The sequence below is a fragment of the Lacerta agilis genome, chromosome 5, assembly GCF_009819535.1.
Source record: "Lacerta agilis isolate rLacAgi1 chromosome 5, rLacAgi1.pri, whole genome shotgun sequence".
Classification (NCBI taxonomy): Eukaryota; Metazoa; Chordata; class Lepidosauria; order Squamata; family Lacertidae; genus Lacerta; species Lacerta agilis.
In genome coordinates, this window is record NC_046316.1 from 83,860,765 (window position 1) to 83,877,296 (window position 16,532).

Sequence of the window (16,532 nt, forward strand, 5' to 3'; positions counted from 1 at the left end):
CAATGGTGTGTCTGGCTTCTCCACTTTACAGCTTTTGGCAAATACTGATGGCACACCTCCTTAGTCCGGGATGTGTGTTTTCCAGGTTCACTCTTTTTCTGTAATCTGTTTTATTTGTTTTTAATTTTATATTGTAACCTGGCCTGGAACCTCCTGGTGAAGAGCAGGAATTGTTGTTGTTGTTGTTGTTGTTGTTGTTGTTGTTGTTGTTGTTGTTGTTGTTATACTTGTTGTGGCACAATCCTATATTTTTTGCAATTATTTACACACAAAGCAGCCTGTAGTAGGATAGGGCTGCTTGTGTATTTAGGATCACAGCCTTCTAAAGCACAGAAAATGATTGAGATCAGGGGTTGAGCACTGAGGAATCAAAAGTAGCTATATTTAGATTAAGAGACTCTATGGACTCATGCCATCATCTGTAGCCCAGATTATGCTACTTTCCTGAAAGGGGGCAGAGTAGGGGGCTGACAGTGGGGGTGGGTAGGGGGAGAGTAGCGTATTTTCACAGAACCACTCACTGATAGAGATTTATCTTTCTAAATGGTGACGCCGTGGATTAATTGAGGTGCTTTGTGCAAATGTCAGTTACTGGCTTTTTGATGGATCAAGCTATGTACTTTTTTGTGTTGGAGGAGAGTTAAGATATTGCTTATCATCAGTCTTGTGTATCTTTCCCTTGGAAAGGGGGTGGGGGTGGAACTGTACGAGGCAGATATTGAGGCAGTGTGGGGGGAGAGAGTGTGAGAGAGCTGTGCTTTCTGGCTCCAGAGGGGCTTGACAAGATGGGAATGAATACACAGTATATTTACGGTCTCTCTTCCCATTCCAACATGCTGTCATTTCCCTCCTAAATAAAGATCAGTTCATTTGCAGCACACATGCACACAAACTCCCTACTGTTATTTCTTGAACAATTAGACTCGAGGAAAAGCTAAACCAAAATGTCAGTTCAAACATGGATCATGTCAAGTGAAAGGAGAAAATAATTTAAAACACACACACACACACACAAAACAAGTAGTATTTGAAAAGCAAGCGCAGAATCGCACAAGCATATTTCACTCCTGGGTGACAGTTTTTGATGGAATTTCTGCCCATAAGGCACCTTTATAGAAAAACAATAGCTCTATGGGAGTGTTTTCAGCAAGGTCTCTTCCTGCTCCAGTCAGACAGAAATCCATATGAATAAATGCCCTTTAATAGCAGTGTTGCTGCTCTGGGAACCTTACAGGGTTCACACAGTCATTAGGCATGGTTTTCATCACTTGGTGGCTTCCATGTGCAAATGGATTTTCACAGCTCAAAATGCCTTAGGTCAGGTGTACAGAATTGGTGGCACAGCATGTGCTATTGGGCTACAACTACCATCATTCCTGACCATCAGTCATGCTGGCTCTGATTGATGTGAGTTGGAGCCCATAAGACACACCAACACACTTACACATTAGCTGGAATTTTCAGCTTACATCCCAGCACCACAAGAGGATTTTGTCCTTCACCCACTTCAGAAATGGTTGGAAGCTGTTGCTCCAGAAACTATTCAGTTCAAGCTTAGAGCTTCTACAGGAGCTGGAGGCTCCATCCCCTTCTTGGTCCTGTGCTTCTTCCCTGATCCAGGAAGAAGTTCACGTGAGCTTCTCCTTTCTATTCACATGTGGTGAGCTGGACACTTGGCCAGCAGTCCTGAAACTCCTGGCTAGCATACCACATCTTCTGTTCCTGTGGACCTGGAAGTCAAGGGGAATAATGAGAGCTCCTTCATGAATTTATCCAATCCTCTTTTAAAGCTGTCTAAGTCGGTGGCTACCACTGCCTTAGGGGGTGGGCTCCATAGTCTGATAGTTTTTGGAAGCCAAAGGAGGTACTTGCTGACACACTGGTGTCTCGGAATATCTCATTAGAAACTCTTGAAGTGAGCTGTTGGTGTTGGGATAGGATTCTCATCCCTCTGAACGGCTATCCTGAGAGCCACTTGGGGGACAAATTGGAGAATCTTGGTAGATACTCCTTAGGAAGTGTTCCCACAATTTAGATTCTGCCCATGCTGTCTGGCCATTGTTTCCCCATGATGGGAATGGCTATGAAGCCTTCCGTTTAAATGCTTGGCCAGTGGAATTCTTTTTGTCTCTGGCTCCAGCCTCATGGGTTGCCTCTCGCTCACTTCTGATGCATCCTGGCTCCACATCTGGTCTGCTTTATTCTGTCTTTCAGTCACCAGGTTCTGCCATTGGTTCAGCTTACCCCAACCTAGGAATAAGGTTGCATTTCTCCGAATGGAAAAAGTGGGAGCTCTACCCCCAGTTTTAAAATGCGGACCACAACCCCCATCTGACCACTTTCCTTTGGTCAGTTTCATTTGTATGTTTTATGAAGCAAGAGTAAGAAAAGATCCAGCGACAGCACATTATTCCTCGCTGCATGCCAGGTATGCTGGTTCAGCCAATTCACTCCCTCCATTAATGCCTATTTTATATCAAAATGCCTGGGTACTGTAAGTGTTCATTTTTCTTCAGAGACAAGCCATATCCCTCCACCTTTTGGGGCTGTCACGCTGCTGTGCTGGCAGGGAATCCTAGCCTTATAACTGTTGAGCGCTGATGAGCTGTACAGACAAATTGTTTTATCCCCTTCAGGAGGCTTCCAGCCTCTTTACTGCTTTACACAATAGCATTCAGATTGCTGAAGCTTTACGGTGTAGACTGTGAACTATAATCCTTTGTGATTCATCTGTGGGTAGCTTAAACCAATGGTTTCCAAACTTTCTACTTCCAGGAAACATGTTCCGTGTAAACTTACTGGCCAAGGAACCTCTCTGGGTGGCAACAGATTATGAGGTGCACATTGTCACGAAGACCAATAAGTCTTTGACACAGCCACAAGTGAATCTAGAATGTGCTTTACTCATCCTAATCAAGAACCCCAGAATTCCCTAGAACACAATTTTGACATCCATTTGGTTAAACAACACAATATTCTGCAGAAGAGAATGCAAAGTGTATTATTTCCTTGCGAGAATAATGCTTCGATTTAATATTTACTTGACATTATAGTGATACAGAATAAAACAATTCCATTCTTCCTTCCTTCCCTCCTAACAACATGTTGTCCTTCAGATGTTGCTGGACTACAGTTCCCAACAAACCTGACTTTTGGCAATGCAAACTGGGGCTGATGGAACTTTTAGTTCACCATCTTCTGGAAGCCACCATGCTAGGTACCCCTGCTTTATCATGTAGATGGGAAATTCATCTGAATTCCCAACCTCCTTCCATTCTTTAGTTAAATGTTGCTGGGTTTTTTACGTTGTGAATTTACATCTTCTGCTTTGGATTGCCATATGTCTTTTCCCAGGACACATCCTCCTTTTTATGGATAGAGTTGTCATAGTGATCCATAGTTAAAAGTAGAAGTTGGCAAATGTGTCCTCTTTTTCCTCCTCTTCAAAATATGGCAACCCTAGTCGTGCAATGGTTCGTTGTATCAAACCTGTGTAACAAAGACTGAATCACACTGGGATGTTATTCGCTTGATCCCTGCAGAATCAAGGGATGACTTCCATATGTGAGAATGGGTCATCATTGTTCTACCACTACACTGGAACATGCTCACATATTCGAATCCTATCGCCAAGTGCTGAGTACTCAGGCAATGAGAAATCAAGCTGTATGTATGGGTCAACCAGCCTATAAAGATCAAATGAACACCATGGGCACCAATGCAGCTAAATGCAGCTATTCTTACATCCTGTTGAAAAGAATGGGTTAAATTGAAATTGCAATTAACTGAACTTCTATAGCTTACAATAGAACTGAGTGAGGGCTCACTTTTTATTTTATATTATTATTATTAATTATTATTATTATTATTATTAAAATTTCTTAGTCGCTTTATCTTGCCCGAGGCAACCCAAACCCAACTTTAGCTAAACTGGGTCTTCATTTAGTATAATGATCATGTTGTGCTCTGGTCGGATGCTAGATCCACAGGGCAAGGCAGCAGGCCTTTTAAACCCTTGCCTCCAAACTACCTCTTCTAGGCCCCATCCCCTTGTGGAGAACTTACGGTTCTGAAAGGTCCAACCTTCTGACCTGAAGTTGGACACACTTTCTCCATTCCATTGCCAGCCACCTGATGTGTGTCCTGCTGGATTTATTTATTGTGAAAGGCATTGGTTCCTCAGGCACAAGGGAAGGCAGCTGTGAGGGTCTTGGCCATGGTCCTACAGGTCCTGGTGGTATGGGAGGTTCTTCTGAGGGCTCCTATCTGATGGCCCCGGGTACAGCAGCTGGCTCAGACCCCTAAATTGGTGCCTCTGTAGCCCCTGACTCTGATTCTGGATTGCTGCATGATTCAATGGCTGTGACAGATCACTTTTAAACTTCAAGAGCAGTGAAGTTGATGTACATGGGCCATTCACAGTTCAGTGCTCCTGAGCATATTTGCTTAAAAGTATGTTCAACTTGGTCTAAAGGGATATCCTTCTCAGTAAGAAGGTTTAGGATCACAGCCTTAGCCTTGCTAGTAGAACTTCAGAAGTGTTTGTTTGCTAGATTAAAATATTCCCAAGAGTCATTAAAATACTTAATACCTGCTGATTTGTTTTAGTAAAGCTTAGAGCACGATTTGCATCAGGATTTTTAAATATTCTGTAAAAGGAATTATGAAGTAAATAAGGAATGCACTTGTGTTGCTTTAATTCAATCAAGGATATTGTCACTAAAGTTTCAATAGCGTATTGATTTAATTACAGAGTGGAAAGCATCGTTCATTTCATAGTGAAAGGAACAATTTCATAATTGTGCTCTTCATTTAACACTACCTCCCTCACTGAAAGCAAAGTGCAGGCTGGTGGGAAGTGCGTCAATCTTATTTGTATGGGATGAGTTCACTTCCATTATTTATTCTATTAATGCTTCCAATACCTGTGGGAAATGTGGGTCTTCAAGTAGCAATTGTGTTAATCAAACGACTTTGTGCGTTTTGGGACTGTCCAAGTTTGTGTCATTGCCTTAAAGGGCATAGCTGATGAAATCACTAGCTTGTAATGTACTAGTGATTGGATTAACTTGTCTATTTTGTGCAGTCTGTTTGAAGACTTATTGGAGATAAAGTGGAAAAGATTAAATCCAAAGAGTTGACCTTTGACTATTATTCCTCTTGAAAAGAGCTCACAAGTCTTTAACATAAGCCCACTTCATTTCAAACACACGTGTGTGTGTGTGTGTGTGTGTGTGTGTGTGTGTGTGTTATTTGGTATTAAAATAGGCCACAGATGGTGAATGTCATTCTCATTTGTTTAAAATGGTTTCTGGCTTTTGGGCCAGGACAATATAGGATCTGTTGTGTTTTCTCATATATGCTTTGTGTACACGGTGGATAATATCCTAAGAGTCCCATGTGCCCTCATGTTCCCATATGTGTATAGGTTCTCTGCGTTTCGCATTAAATCAGCCCTTCCTCATGCTGTCTTAAAGACCATTCTGAAGCTTCTCCCAACTCTCAGAGCTCACATGACCTGAGCATGGGCAAAAGTTCATCGTGTGATTCCTCCAAGAGATAGTAGTCTGCAGAAAGAACTAGAACTTCTCCTGCTTTAAATGCAAGTTTGTTGGTACAATAAGACCCTTAAAGTAGGAATCATTGCTAAGTCCTAATGTTAGGAGCTTCAGGTAAATGTTTCTTCAAATCTTTGTATAAAAGACACTTTCCTAAGAAGTGTACCAACCACGTTCTCCTCCTTAAGGCAGCTGACTGGGTGGTGTCTGCCCATAGCTGTCAACTTTTCCCTTTTCTTGTGAGGAATCCTATTCAGAATAAGCGAATTTCCCTTAAAAAAGGGAAAAGTTGACAGCTATGCGTCTACCCACCCCATTCTGACCCTGCGTTTCCATCAGCTGCAAAGAATTTCAGCTACATTTAGTCAAAAGGCATCTCCGCTCATAATAAGGGACAATTTGGGGAAAAAACATTTAACAAAAAAGAGGCTATTTTGTTATCTTAATTCTGGGAACAAAACACAGCTTTCCCCCAACCCTGTGCCTCCCGTTGGTTATGCTGGTTGGGACTGATGGCAGTTGTAGTCCCAAACATCAGGTGAGTACCAGGAGCAGTGGTGTAGCATGGGTTGCTGGCGTCCTGGGCGGGCAAGCTGCTGACACTACTGGAGCACCCCCCACCAGAGCCAAGCAGGGCTGTGCTGCACTGCCTGCAGGGGGAGAGCCCATCTGGCTGACACAGCCTTTGGTGGGCAAATCCCTGTGATGCCCGCGGGGAAGAGCACAACACTTTCACTGGTGAAGGAAGAGGGGGCAGGGGAGCGCACCACCCCCGGCACCACGATCCCAGTGGGGTGCCATCGTGGCTCCCCCCTCCCCCCGTGCTGGGCGGCACGCCTCCAGGACACGTGCCACACCATTGCGGGCGGCGCACCATGCCCCTGGGGTGTGCAGCAGCCACGCCCCCACCTGCTCTCCACCCTGGTGCTGGAGCATGAAGCTTCGCCACTGCACACTATGCTGCCTGCCTTGCTCCATTCATGTCCACTCACCATTAGCCTGAGCTGCTCTGCTGCCTTTGCTAGGGTGGGGATTTCTATGGAAGCCGACACCTGCATGGGGGCACTTGGTGGCACCCCCTCAGAATTTTGCACCCGTGCTACGCCACTGACCAGGAGGGCAGCTTCCTAAAAGCATCCATGTCTCAACCAGTCCCTTGTCTTCCTCGTAGATGATGTTAGGTTTTGTTTGCCCAGATGGGTGATCCTATATTCTTGGAAGACTAGCCTCAAGTTTTACAAAACAACCAGAAGACTGGGCTAACACAGTGGGCCTCCTGAAATTCTTAATGCGATATATCCACCTGCTTCTTGTGATAAGATGGTTGTAGAATTAGGCACAATAAATTTTCTAGATTCTAGGCATCATACAAATAAAACCAGAGGCTTCTTATTAGAAAAGTGAAGAGGCATTGGGGAAATCCAACGTGTTAATTGAGTATTTCTGTTGTTTCTTTGTTGTCAGAGATTTGATACAGCTGCATGGGAAAGAAGATAGAGATATTGCAATGAAGCTGCTGGCTCAGTGGACATCCTATGGCCTTGAAGATGTCCAGCTCGTAAATTACTCTGTCCTCCTTGACCTGCCGGGCGCTTCTCCAAATACAGTGACTCTGAATAGCACTGGTGAATGCTTTTATCCTAATGGACAGCTGTGTAGCAAAGAGACCAAAAAGCTTCACAGTCAAGACCTTCTCTACTCCTATGCTGCTTACTCTGCCAAAGGAACTCTCACGGTAATGTAACCATTTGTCTCTGTCATTTTGGTGGGGGGAGGAAATAGAAAGAAACAGCTTCCATCTAGATTTAAACCAATGGGATGATGTATTGTTTGCAAGGCTCGAAAGAAGCCAAGTAGGTGTGGGTTTAAGATATAGTATGCTTTATGACTCAATTTTTGGCATGATCCATCTCTGTTTATGTTTTAAAGTGGAAGCTGGAATTCTTCATGTTTTTGGTGAGTCTAGTGCCTTCTTTTAGATTCATGTCAATAGCATTTGATGGATTTTTTTAAATTCTTCGATTATAGTTGATGAGGCAGCTCTGCTAAGCACCACCATACCTTTCAAAAGATTCCTTTAAAATGAAGTTTTTGAGGGCCACAGGATTGTTGCTGGGTTGCAACCTGGAGGTTTGGCCTTTACCTGAAAGTGGAGGAATCATAGATCGATGGCACAACACCTTTGTCCAAAGCTCTCAGTCCTCAGTTTTTCCTCTGCCATTTTGTCCAGCAGGACAGGTAACAAACCTGCCTCTCATTAGGTAGAAATGATGTTCTTGATTTCAGTTATTATTACTAATTAAATTTATTACCTGCCCTTCACCACTGAACTATGGCCATTGCTCACTTATGCTCCCCTCTTTTGCTCTTAAAATGGAACTCTTGAGACTCACCTCCTTCCTACATGATTGAGCCAGTCCATATTTAACAACATGAAACTCCTGCAATCTCTTCTAGTCAGGAGTGCAGAACCAAGATGCTTACTAGGCTGTGATGCATGATAATGTTCAGCCACAGACCTGGAATAGGCAGAAGCCCAAACTTGAAACATCAGAAACATTTGGTTTACATGATGTTATCAGTTGCTCTAGGGGAGTGATTTTCTCAGCTGGGCACATCTGCAGGTACTGCACAACTGCACACACATGGCAATCTCTGCTTCTGCTCTTTAACATTTATTTAGTGTTAGGTGCGGAGCAGAGCATCGGAATGAACAGTCCGAGCCCAGAGGGTTTGTAATCCTCATCTGGTACATAGAAGAGGAGCTTGGGGGAAAGATAAATTTATAAGCACCCACACCTGCTCTTGGGAAATGTGTGTTCCAAATCTCTGTAGGCCTCCAGAACTGAAGATCCATCTGGTAAGCATGCTGCATAATAGCCTCCTGGAAGTGTAGGGAGAATTATGGCTTTCAGCAGAGAAAAGTCCTACCACTTCAGTTTACTTAATTACATCTCCGTACCATCTGAATCAAGGCAGTTAATGTTGTGTTGGTGCAAGCTACTCTACAAGCTGCCAAAGCTGCTTAGATCTTTGAGATCAGGGCATTAGTCAGATCAAAGAGTTATTTTGAACTCTATGGAGAAGTCTGCATATAATTTGCAATCCTTGTATTGTACATCATGGCAGCATCAATGGCTGGTGGACTCTTGTTCACTGGAGGTTTTTAAACAGAGATTGGATGGCTGTCTGCCATGGATTCCTTAGCTGTGATTCCTGCATTGCAGGAGCTTGGACTAGGGAGCTCTTGGGTTCCCTTCCATTGCTGCAATTTTCTGGTTCTATGATTCTATGCAAGGTAGGTTAGGCTGAGATACAATGACTAGCCCAAGGTCATCCATTGAGTTTCACTCAATGAGTAGAGGTTTGAATTCTGGTCTCTCGGGTCCTAGTCTAATACTCTAACCACTACCACACCGATGTCGGGATAACCAGTGGTTGGGATAACCAGCTGTCTGAGAGCCTGCTCCGGCCAGTTATGAAGGTCCGCTGGTTATATCTAGTCCAGACCTGATACAAGGATTTTCTAACTATATGAGACTTAAAAGTTCTGTGGATCTTAACTTTGTCATACCAAAGGTATGCATGCCACCCAAACATATTATCATGACCTTCCAAGTCCAACACATCCACGTTCTCTAGCTTAAACCAATCCTTTAGCCAGCAAAAGGCCGCTGCTTCAAAGTAAAGTCTTAAGTCCGGCAGGGCAAAGCCTCCTCTCTCTTTAGAGTCTGTTAAAATCTTAAACTTAATTCTTGGCTTTTTGCCCTGCCATATAAACTTTGATAAATCCTTTTGCCATTTCTTAAAGCAGTCCAATTTATCCAAAATTGGTATGGCTTGGAATAAAAACAGCATCCTTGGTAGGACATTCATTTTTATCACAGCTATTCTTCCCATTAACGACAAGTTTATATAAAGACTTGTTAGAGAGAAAGATATAAAGACTTGTTAGAGAGAAAGACCCCTAGATGGATCTCTCCAGTGGAGGCCAAGGCCTATAAGAGACCGAACATGTCTGCAAACTGGTTAAGATATATGGACATATTGCAGCAGGAAGGGGACTCTTTTAAGCTAAAAAGCTACGATCAGGTGAAAAGTCAGGTCCCCGACTGGCTGCACTATCATCAGGTATATGAAACATTTAAGATGGACAAAAAAGTTGGTTTTCAAGTAGAAAAATCAAAACTGGAAACAGAACTGATAGAATCGAACTTTAAGAACCTTTCCAAAATGTATAATCTTTTGCTAGAGTGGCATACGAAAGATGAACTGGTTAAATCGTCAATGATAGATTGGGCGAAAGATGTAGGACATAATATTATGATGGATGACTGGGAGAGATTGTGGCAGAAAGGTATCAAATTTACTGCTTGTCATAGTTTAAGAGAAAACATAATGAAAATGGTTTACAGATGGTACTTGACACCAGTTAAGATAGCTAAGATGAATACCAAAATGTCGGATGTATGTTGGAAATGTAAACATGCGAAAGGTACCTTTTATCATATGTGGTGGCTGTGCCCAGCGGTAAATGCTTTCTGGGATAAGATTTATAATGAGCTCAAGAAGGTAATGAAAGTTACCTTTTGTAAGAAACCAGAGGCATTTCTTCTGAGCATGACCAATGAAGAGATACCCAGCCAGGACAGAGTGTTTTTTATGTATGCCACAACAGCAGCTAGAATATTATTGGCAAGAACATGGAAAGGAGAAGAGATACCAACGGTGGAAGAATGGCAGATGAAGATGATGGAATACATGGAACTCGCAGAACTGACCGGCAGAATCCGGGACCAGAGGGAGGAGACGGTGTTACGAGAGTGGAAAAAATTTAAAGAATATTTAGTTAAATCAGTAAAATTGAATATTTGAGCAGAGATAAATTAGAGGCTTTAATAGGGCTATATTAGATAAAACTGGCAAAAGAACATTTTTGTATGAATGATTTATTTGTTAAATAGGAGTTAAGATTTGACATCAAGATAAGATTTATAGTTGATTAAGTTTATGACTGTGTAAAGTTAAGCATATTGAAAATTTGAGCAAATGTTAAAAGAACAAGATATAAAGCTACCTTTAAGATGTTTTTGACTATGAAGACAGTGGAGGGAACGGGGGAAGTCCCCAAATTGAGAAGTTAGTAACAAGGAAAGTATAAAGATAGGTAATGGTTAAGGTATGTATATGTTCTTTTTTCTCTTCTTTTCATGTTTATTGTTATTGTTATTGTTATTGTTTTTATTGTTGTTTTTATGCCTTGTGTTGTCGTTGTATTTTGTTTTTCGGTGTTTTATTGGAAAATAATAAAATCTTATAAAAAAAAAAATGAAGGTCCGCTGGTTATGAGGGTTTCTTGAAGGTTGTGAGGAGTTTTCGGGAGTTGCAAAAGGTCTGAAGAGGATAGGATAGGCAGCAAGAAGCAAAGCAAAAGGTGTGGCCGAAGAAGCAGGAGGAGGCCAAATAAAACAGACTGCAGTCGATGGTTTCAAGTGCACTCAATGCGAGCGAGCTCTTTGTCTCTCTGTCGTTCCGCTCGTCTCACCGCCGAGCCAACAGGAGCAGGGCTATTTATTAGCAAATTATACAGCGTCATGAAATAAGCATTAACCAATAACAGCATTGCAATAGCCAGTGTTTCCGGGCGGGAAACCAGCCTTGTGACCGTTACCAGGAGGCTTCCTGGCGCACTTTTGGGGAGGCGCAGAGGGATCCAGGCACCACTCTCCGGCCGGATCTTCTTTCCTTCTGCGCAGTAGCGCGGAAGGATCAACAAAGCGGCAAACGCGCGGGGAAACTCAAAACGTATTCCCGCATTCTGACTCTAACCTAGACACAGACATACACAAATGTACACACAAACACATCCAGTTGCATGTAATTGATTTATCCCCGTTGCTGTTGTCTTTTTCTTCACTTGAACTACCAGCAGAAAGAGCTATTAATGGCTGTACAAAATGTGGCTCGCTGCCAGACACTCACAGCAGGACTGCTTTGGTTTCTGACAATGTTATTTGTAGAACAGCCGCACTCTGCTTCTTTGAAAGCCTGTCATGTCCATTCATCTTGTGGCCATATTGTACCTGAATCTCCCAATTTGTGCTTTCTAGTAACAGTCTGAACGGCAGGTATGGTATATGAAATCTTCTTTTTGAAAACAAACTAGTGATGGTGCCAGTGATGGATGACCCACTTTTACTACCTTTGTGTAATTTGCTGTAGGCTGGGAAAGTGACAGTGTTTACCCTATTATAATAACAGGTGGGGTCAGTGTATGATTTCGCAGATTGCGGCCCCGTTGCTTGTGAAATGCACATTAAAACAGATGATTCATCATATTTCAGGTCCGTGGGAGGGAAAAGAATTACTTCTTGATGCGTTGTGTTTGTGACTAGAAAGCCTCATGAATTATAACTCAGTAGGAAGGGAGTTTAGGAAATCTTTCTCTTCCCCAGACTCCCAGTATAGAAAGCATTTCCCTCTGAAAACGCTTTCTGAATTTTCTGCGGCACAACTTTTCGGCGATATCTTTCATCGCGTTGCCAAAGTGCATATTTTGTGTGGTATTTTGTATGTTTAACGAAAAGCAAACAAAGCCAAGCTCTTAAAAAATAAACTTCTGGCAGCCTCAAAAATGAGTCCACAGCGAAAGCCACTCAGCGGGTAGCCATTTCCAAAGAGGGGTTTCCATACTGAAAATTGAACATTGCAGAAATTAATTTGGAACGGAAACAGAATAGCCCTAGTTTTCTTTATGGTAATACAAAAACAACTGCATTTTTCCTGCACCTACAAAAGCAGTAAGTGTGGGGACCTTTCTGAGACCACATCATCATACCTTTCACCATACCATGGATTCCTGCTCAGCACCGGCCTGAAGACCTTTTCATACCAAACTTTCATGGGACAACTTAGCTGTTAGCACTAGCACCAAATGGGCTGGTAGAACTCTGGTCCATAAATCGAATGTGACCCTCTTGGACTCTCCATCCATCCCGTGAGACCCTCCATAGGGCTTTTCCCTGATTGGAATGTTTCCTAGAAATATGAAAAAGCTTTTTGCTTGCCTGGTTGGAGGGGTGTTGTGTTGTGTTGTTGTCTTGTCTTGTGTACATTCACATGGAAGTGAAACACAGTGGAAGCAGAGAGAGAATCTGGAGATGGACGATCACATTAAGAGAAGGCAAAAGCCCTCACTTTATAGGAACATGCCGATTTAAATATTGTATAGAGGTGGTTAATCTCAATTGTTGCGTATCTATAAAAAACTAAAATGTTAAAGTCCATTAATGGGATCACTTTATATATCCAACATGGTAAGTTTAGGTGCCTTCTTGTTTTAGTGGAGAGGATAAACTGAAAGATAATAGAGAACCACTTCCTCCCTTTCTAGCAGTTTCTAAGCCAATGAAAAATGGCCAGGTTTGTTATCTAGGAGATATAAGACCCAATAAGACTTAGCCTGTGGGAGGGAAATTGCTTTTGCTATGTTTCCTTTACATTTTTGGCACCATTTACATTTTACTTCAGATATATTTATTTGCTAACGACTCTTTTTATGGGGTTTTCCCTCTTCTGTAGTTTTCCGCTCCCCTCTAAGCTTTGCATCTTGTCAAATATTAAAGAAAATATAAATATATTTCCCTGAGCTTTCAATGAGTTCTGTCAGATCCTGTGAAACAAAGAGCATGGTAATCTCAGACATATTAGGTTTAACCTCTGAAAGGATATGAGCCTCAGAAATGTACATTAATAGCTGAGGGAGAGCAGTGGACGATGGGGGGGAGGAGAGAGACTCGGGAAAATGCTCCAGTTGAAATAGAAACACAAATTTCTGTGCCAGAACTTTGCCAGCCCCCCACTCCCCGATGAAACCATAAGCGCATTGATTTTCAAGATCAGGTAAAATACGAGACAAAATCAGCCAGTAAATAAACTTGGTGGATTCAAAATAGCAAGTGCCCTTCAAATGACTGTCATAATAGCACACTTCATCAAGTCCCAGACATAATGCAGTGCAAAGAGCATTGCAGATTTTCTTCACCCCCAGCAAATTCCCCCCACTTTGTGGTGCCTTTAAGACTGAGGCTGAATATATGAGCACCTAGTTTGAACCTTGCAACTCCCCTGTGAAGAAAGGTTGCAGCATTTTGGACTTTTTAGTCTAGAGAAAAGGCATGATAGAATTTTATAAAAATGATTCAGGATATGTGGGGGGGGGGAGTACATCATGCAGCAAATAGTTAAGATAAGTAACCCACTCCCACAAGAAATAGTGATGGCCACCAACTTGGAATGACTTTAAAAGAGGATTCTTTTAAATTCTTGGAGGAGAAAGCAATCGATGGATAAAAATTGGGGGTGGCATGGCGCGCACATAGAGGAAAACCCATTTCACTAGTGCTAATGCTTGCACTAGCATATCTATATAGTTGTGCTGCAGATCCTCAATCAACTTGGTCACCCTCTATTGACAAAATTTCAGTTTGTCAATAGCCTTCTAAAACTGTGGTGGGACTTGATCGGGGCACTGTACTTCTGTTGATGCAACCTAGAATAGCATTAACTCTTTTTCTTTTCTTTTCTTTTCTTTTCTGTGTCACACTGTTGACTCATGTTTAATTTGTGGTCTACTAAGACCCCTAGATCATTTTCACATGCATTACTGGCAAGCCTGGTGTGCCCCATCGTATATTTGTGCATCTGGTTCTTCCTGCCAAAATGCAGAACCTTAGATTTGTCCATATTGAAATTCATTTTGTTCATTCGGACCCAGTTCTCCCATCTGTTAAGATAATAGTGAATCCCGATTCTGTCTTCTGCAGCATTAGCTATGCCTCCCCCTTTGGTGTCACCTGCAAATTTGATGGAACTTTCCTTCAATTCCTTCCTCCAAGTCATTTAGATAGATGTTGAACAACAATGGGCCCAGGACAGAACCCTATGTCATCCCATTTGTCACTTTTTTCTAGGATGATGACGAACCATTAATGAGCACTCTTTGGGTTCGGTCCTTCAACCAGCTACAAATCCAATGAACAGTTATCTTATCCAGTCCACCTTTTACCAGCTTCTCCAGATGAATATCATGGGGGACTTTGTCAAAAGCCTTACTGAAATTAAGATACGCTACATTCACAGCGTTCCCTGGTGAACCTTGTTCGCGTCCCTGCTCCTCCACATGCAGCTGCTGGGTGACCTTGGGCTAGTCACACTTCTTGGAAGTCTCTCAGCCCCACTCACCTCACAGAGTGTTTGTTGTGGGGGAGGAAGGGAAAGGAGAATGTTAGCCGCTTTGAGACTCCTTTGGGTAGTGATAAAGCAGGATATCAAATCCAAACTCTTCTTCTTCTTCCACCAAACTTGTAACTATCAAAAAAGAAAGAAAAAAAGAAATGAGATTTGTCTGACATGACTTGTTTTTTGAGAAACCCATGCTGGGTCTTAGTAATCACATCATCCTTTTTTCTAAGTACTCACATACCAACTATTTAATTATCTGTTCTAGGATCTATCCTGGTATTGACAAGAAGCTCACCAGTCAGTAGATACCTGGGTCTTATTTCCCCCAGTTTTTTAAGATGGAGTCAACATCTGCCCATCTCCAGTCTGCAGGGACCTTACTTGTTCTCCAAGAATTTTCAAAGAGTATAGACAGAGGCTGTGGGTTGAGCAGTTCTGTCTCCTCTTTAGCACCCAACAGCATGTCTCCGTCTTCTTCATGCACACTACATGGAGAAGGGAGATTATAAGACAATATTGTTGTTTTCCTAGAGAGGAACTTTGAACTGTTGTACCCAAGCTAAGATGCAGGGAGCGATAGCACTCCTAGCAGAAATCAGACCAATCTCAGAGGTTCTCAAATTACATGGAAGGATGCAACTAAATAATTTTACAAATATATAGGTGCCCTAGCTATATCTTCAGAAAAGTATGGGAGCACCCCTATTAATGCATTTTCTGATCAAAGCTTTTGTTGTTCTGATTCTAAGAATGCCATTTATTCATTCCATCTAGTGCAAAGCTGGATTTTGCTGGAGATACATATGCTTTTCAGTCCACAGATTGCATTTTAGAGAGTAAGCACCCCATTTGAATGGATGAATCAAAGTGTTTAGCAGTGCCGCAGTTTTAGGTATAAGAGGATTTACCTTGGCATATCTAAAGCAAACACACAAGTGTTCTTTTTTTCTGCAGCTGATAAAAGGCTGTGTTCCTCTTTGTTTTTCAAATAGCATTATTTTTCCCCTCAAGGAAAGCAGTTTATCTGTACTTTACCACCAGCGATTCTGCTTTCATATTCAGAATGTATAAAGATCAGAATTATACCATTTTAACACCAGCAGAAGTGAAAGCTAAAAGCATTACAGAATCCGCTCCATTCATTATGGTTGGATTATTTTATTTTATTGTACAAAAGTACACACACTACAAAAGTGCATTAGCACCATGTGTACTGTAAGTGTGGAATACATTATTAACAGGAATATCATCCCGTCTCCAGGAAACACTTGCACCATACATATGCATTTTTAGGTTTTTCCATTACAGCATCTTGTATAGACCACAAACCACCCGAGAATCATTTAAGGACCAGAAATATCAGTCCTTGTTTTCTCACACCTACTTATGTACTGAAAGGGGCACTAGATGAATACAACGAAAATCTTGTACTGTACCTTAAAGACTAAAACATTTACTGCAGCATAAGCATTCCATTACCGGAGTCTGCTTCTTTGGAAATCTTGGCAGCAGTCCTTTTTGTAGGAACTGCAGCTTCATATAACTAGCATGTTTATCTCTAGTTAAATGCATAAAGGGGTTAAGACCACAGAGTATGCTGTTGTTTCTAGACCTGACCAGGTCACGCCCCCTCACGTCTGGTGACGGACAGTTGAGAAAGTTCTTTTGCTCGCCTTCCTTCCGCTGTTTGTTCTCTTCCACTACGTGAACTTGATCAGAGAGAATGTCTTG

The 16,532-nt window shown here is 42.1% G+C and overlaps 1 protein-coding gene across 1 annotated transcript in view; it reads left to right on the forward strand.

Moving 5' to 3' along the window:
* The window catches only part of NAALADL2 (N-acetylated alpha-linked acidic dipeptidase like 2), a 506,548-nt gene that overhangs the window by 199,356 nt on the left and 290,660 nt on the right, over positions 1-16,532 (forward strand). Inside the window, 1 exon segment of the mRNA XM_033150674.1 lies at positions 7,023-7,293. Coding sequence (XP_033006565.1) covers positions 7,023-7,293 — 271 coding nt within the window.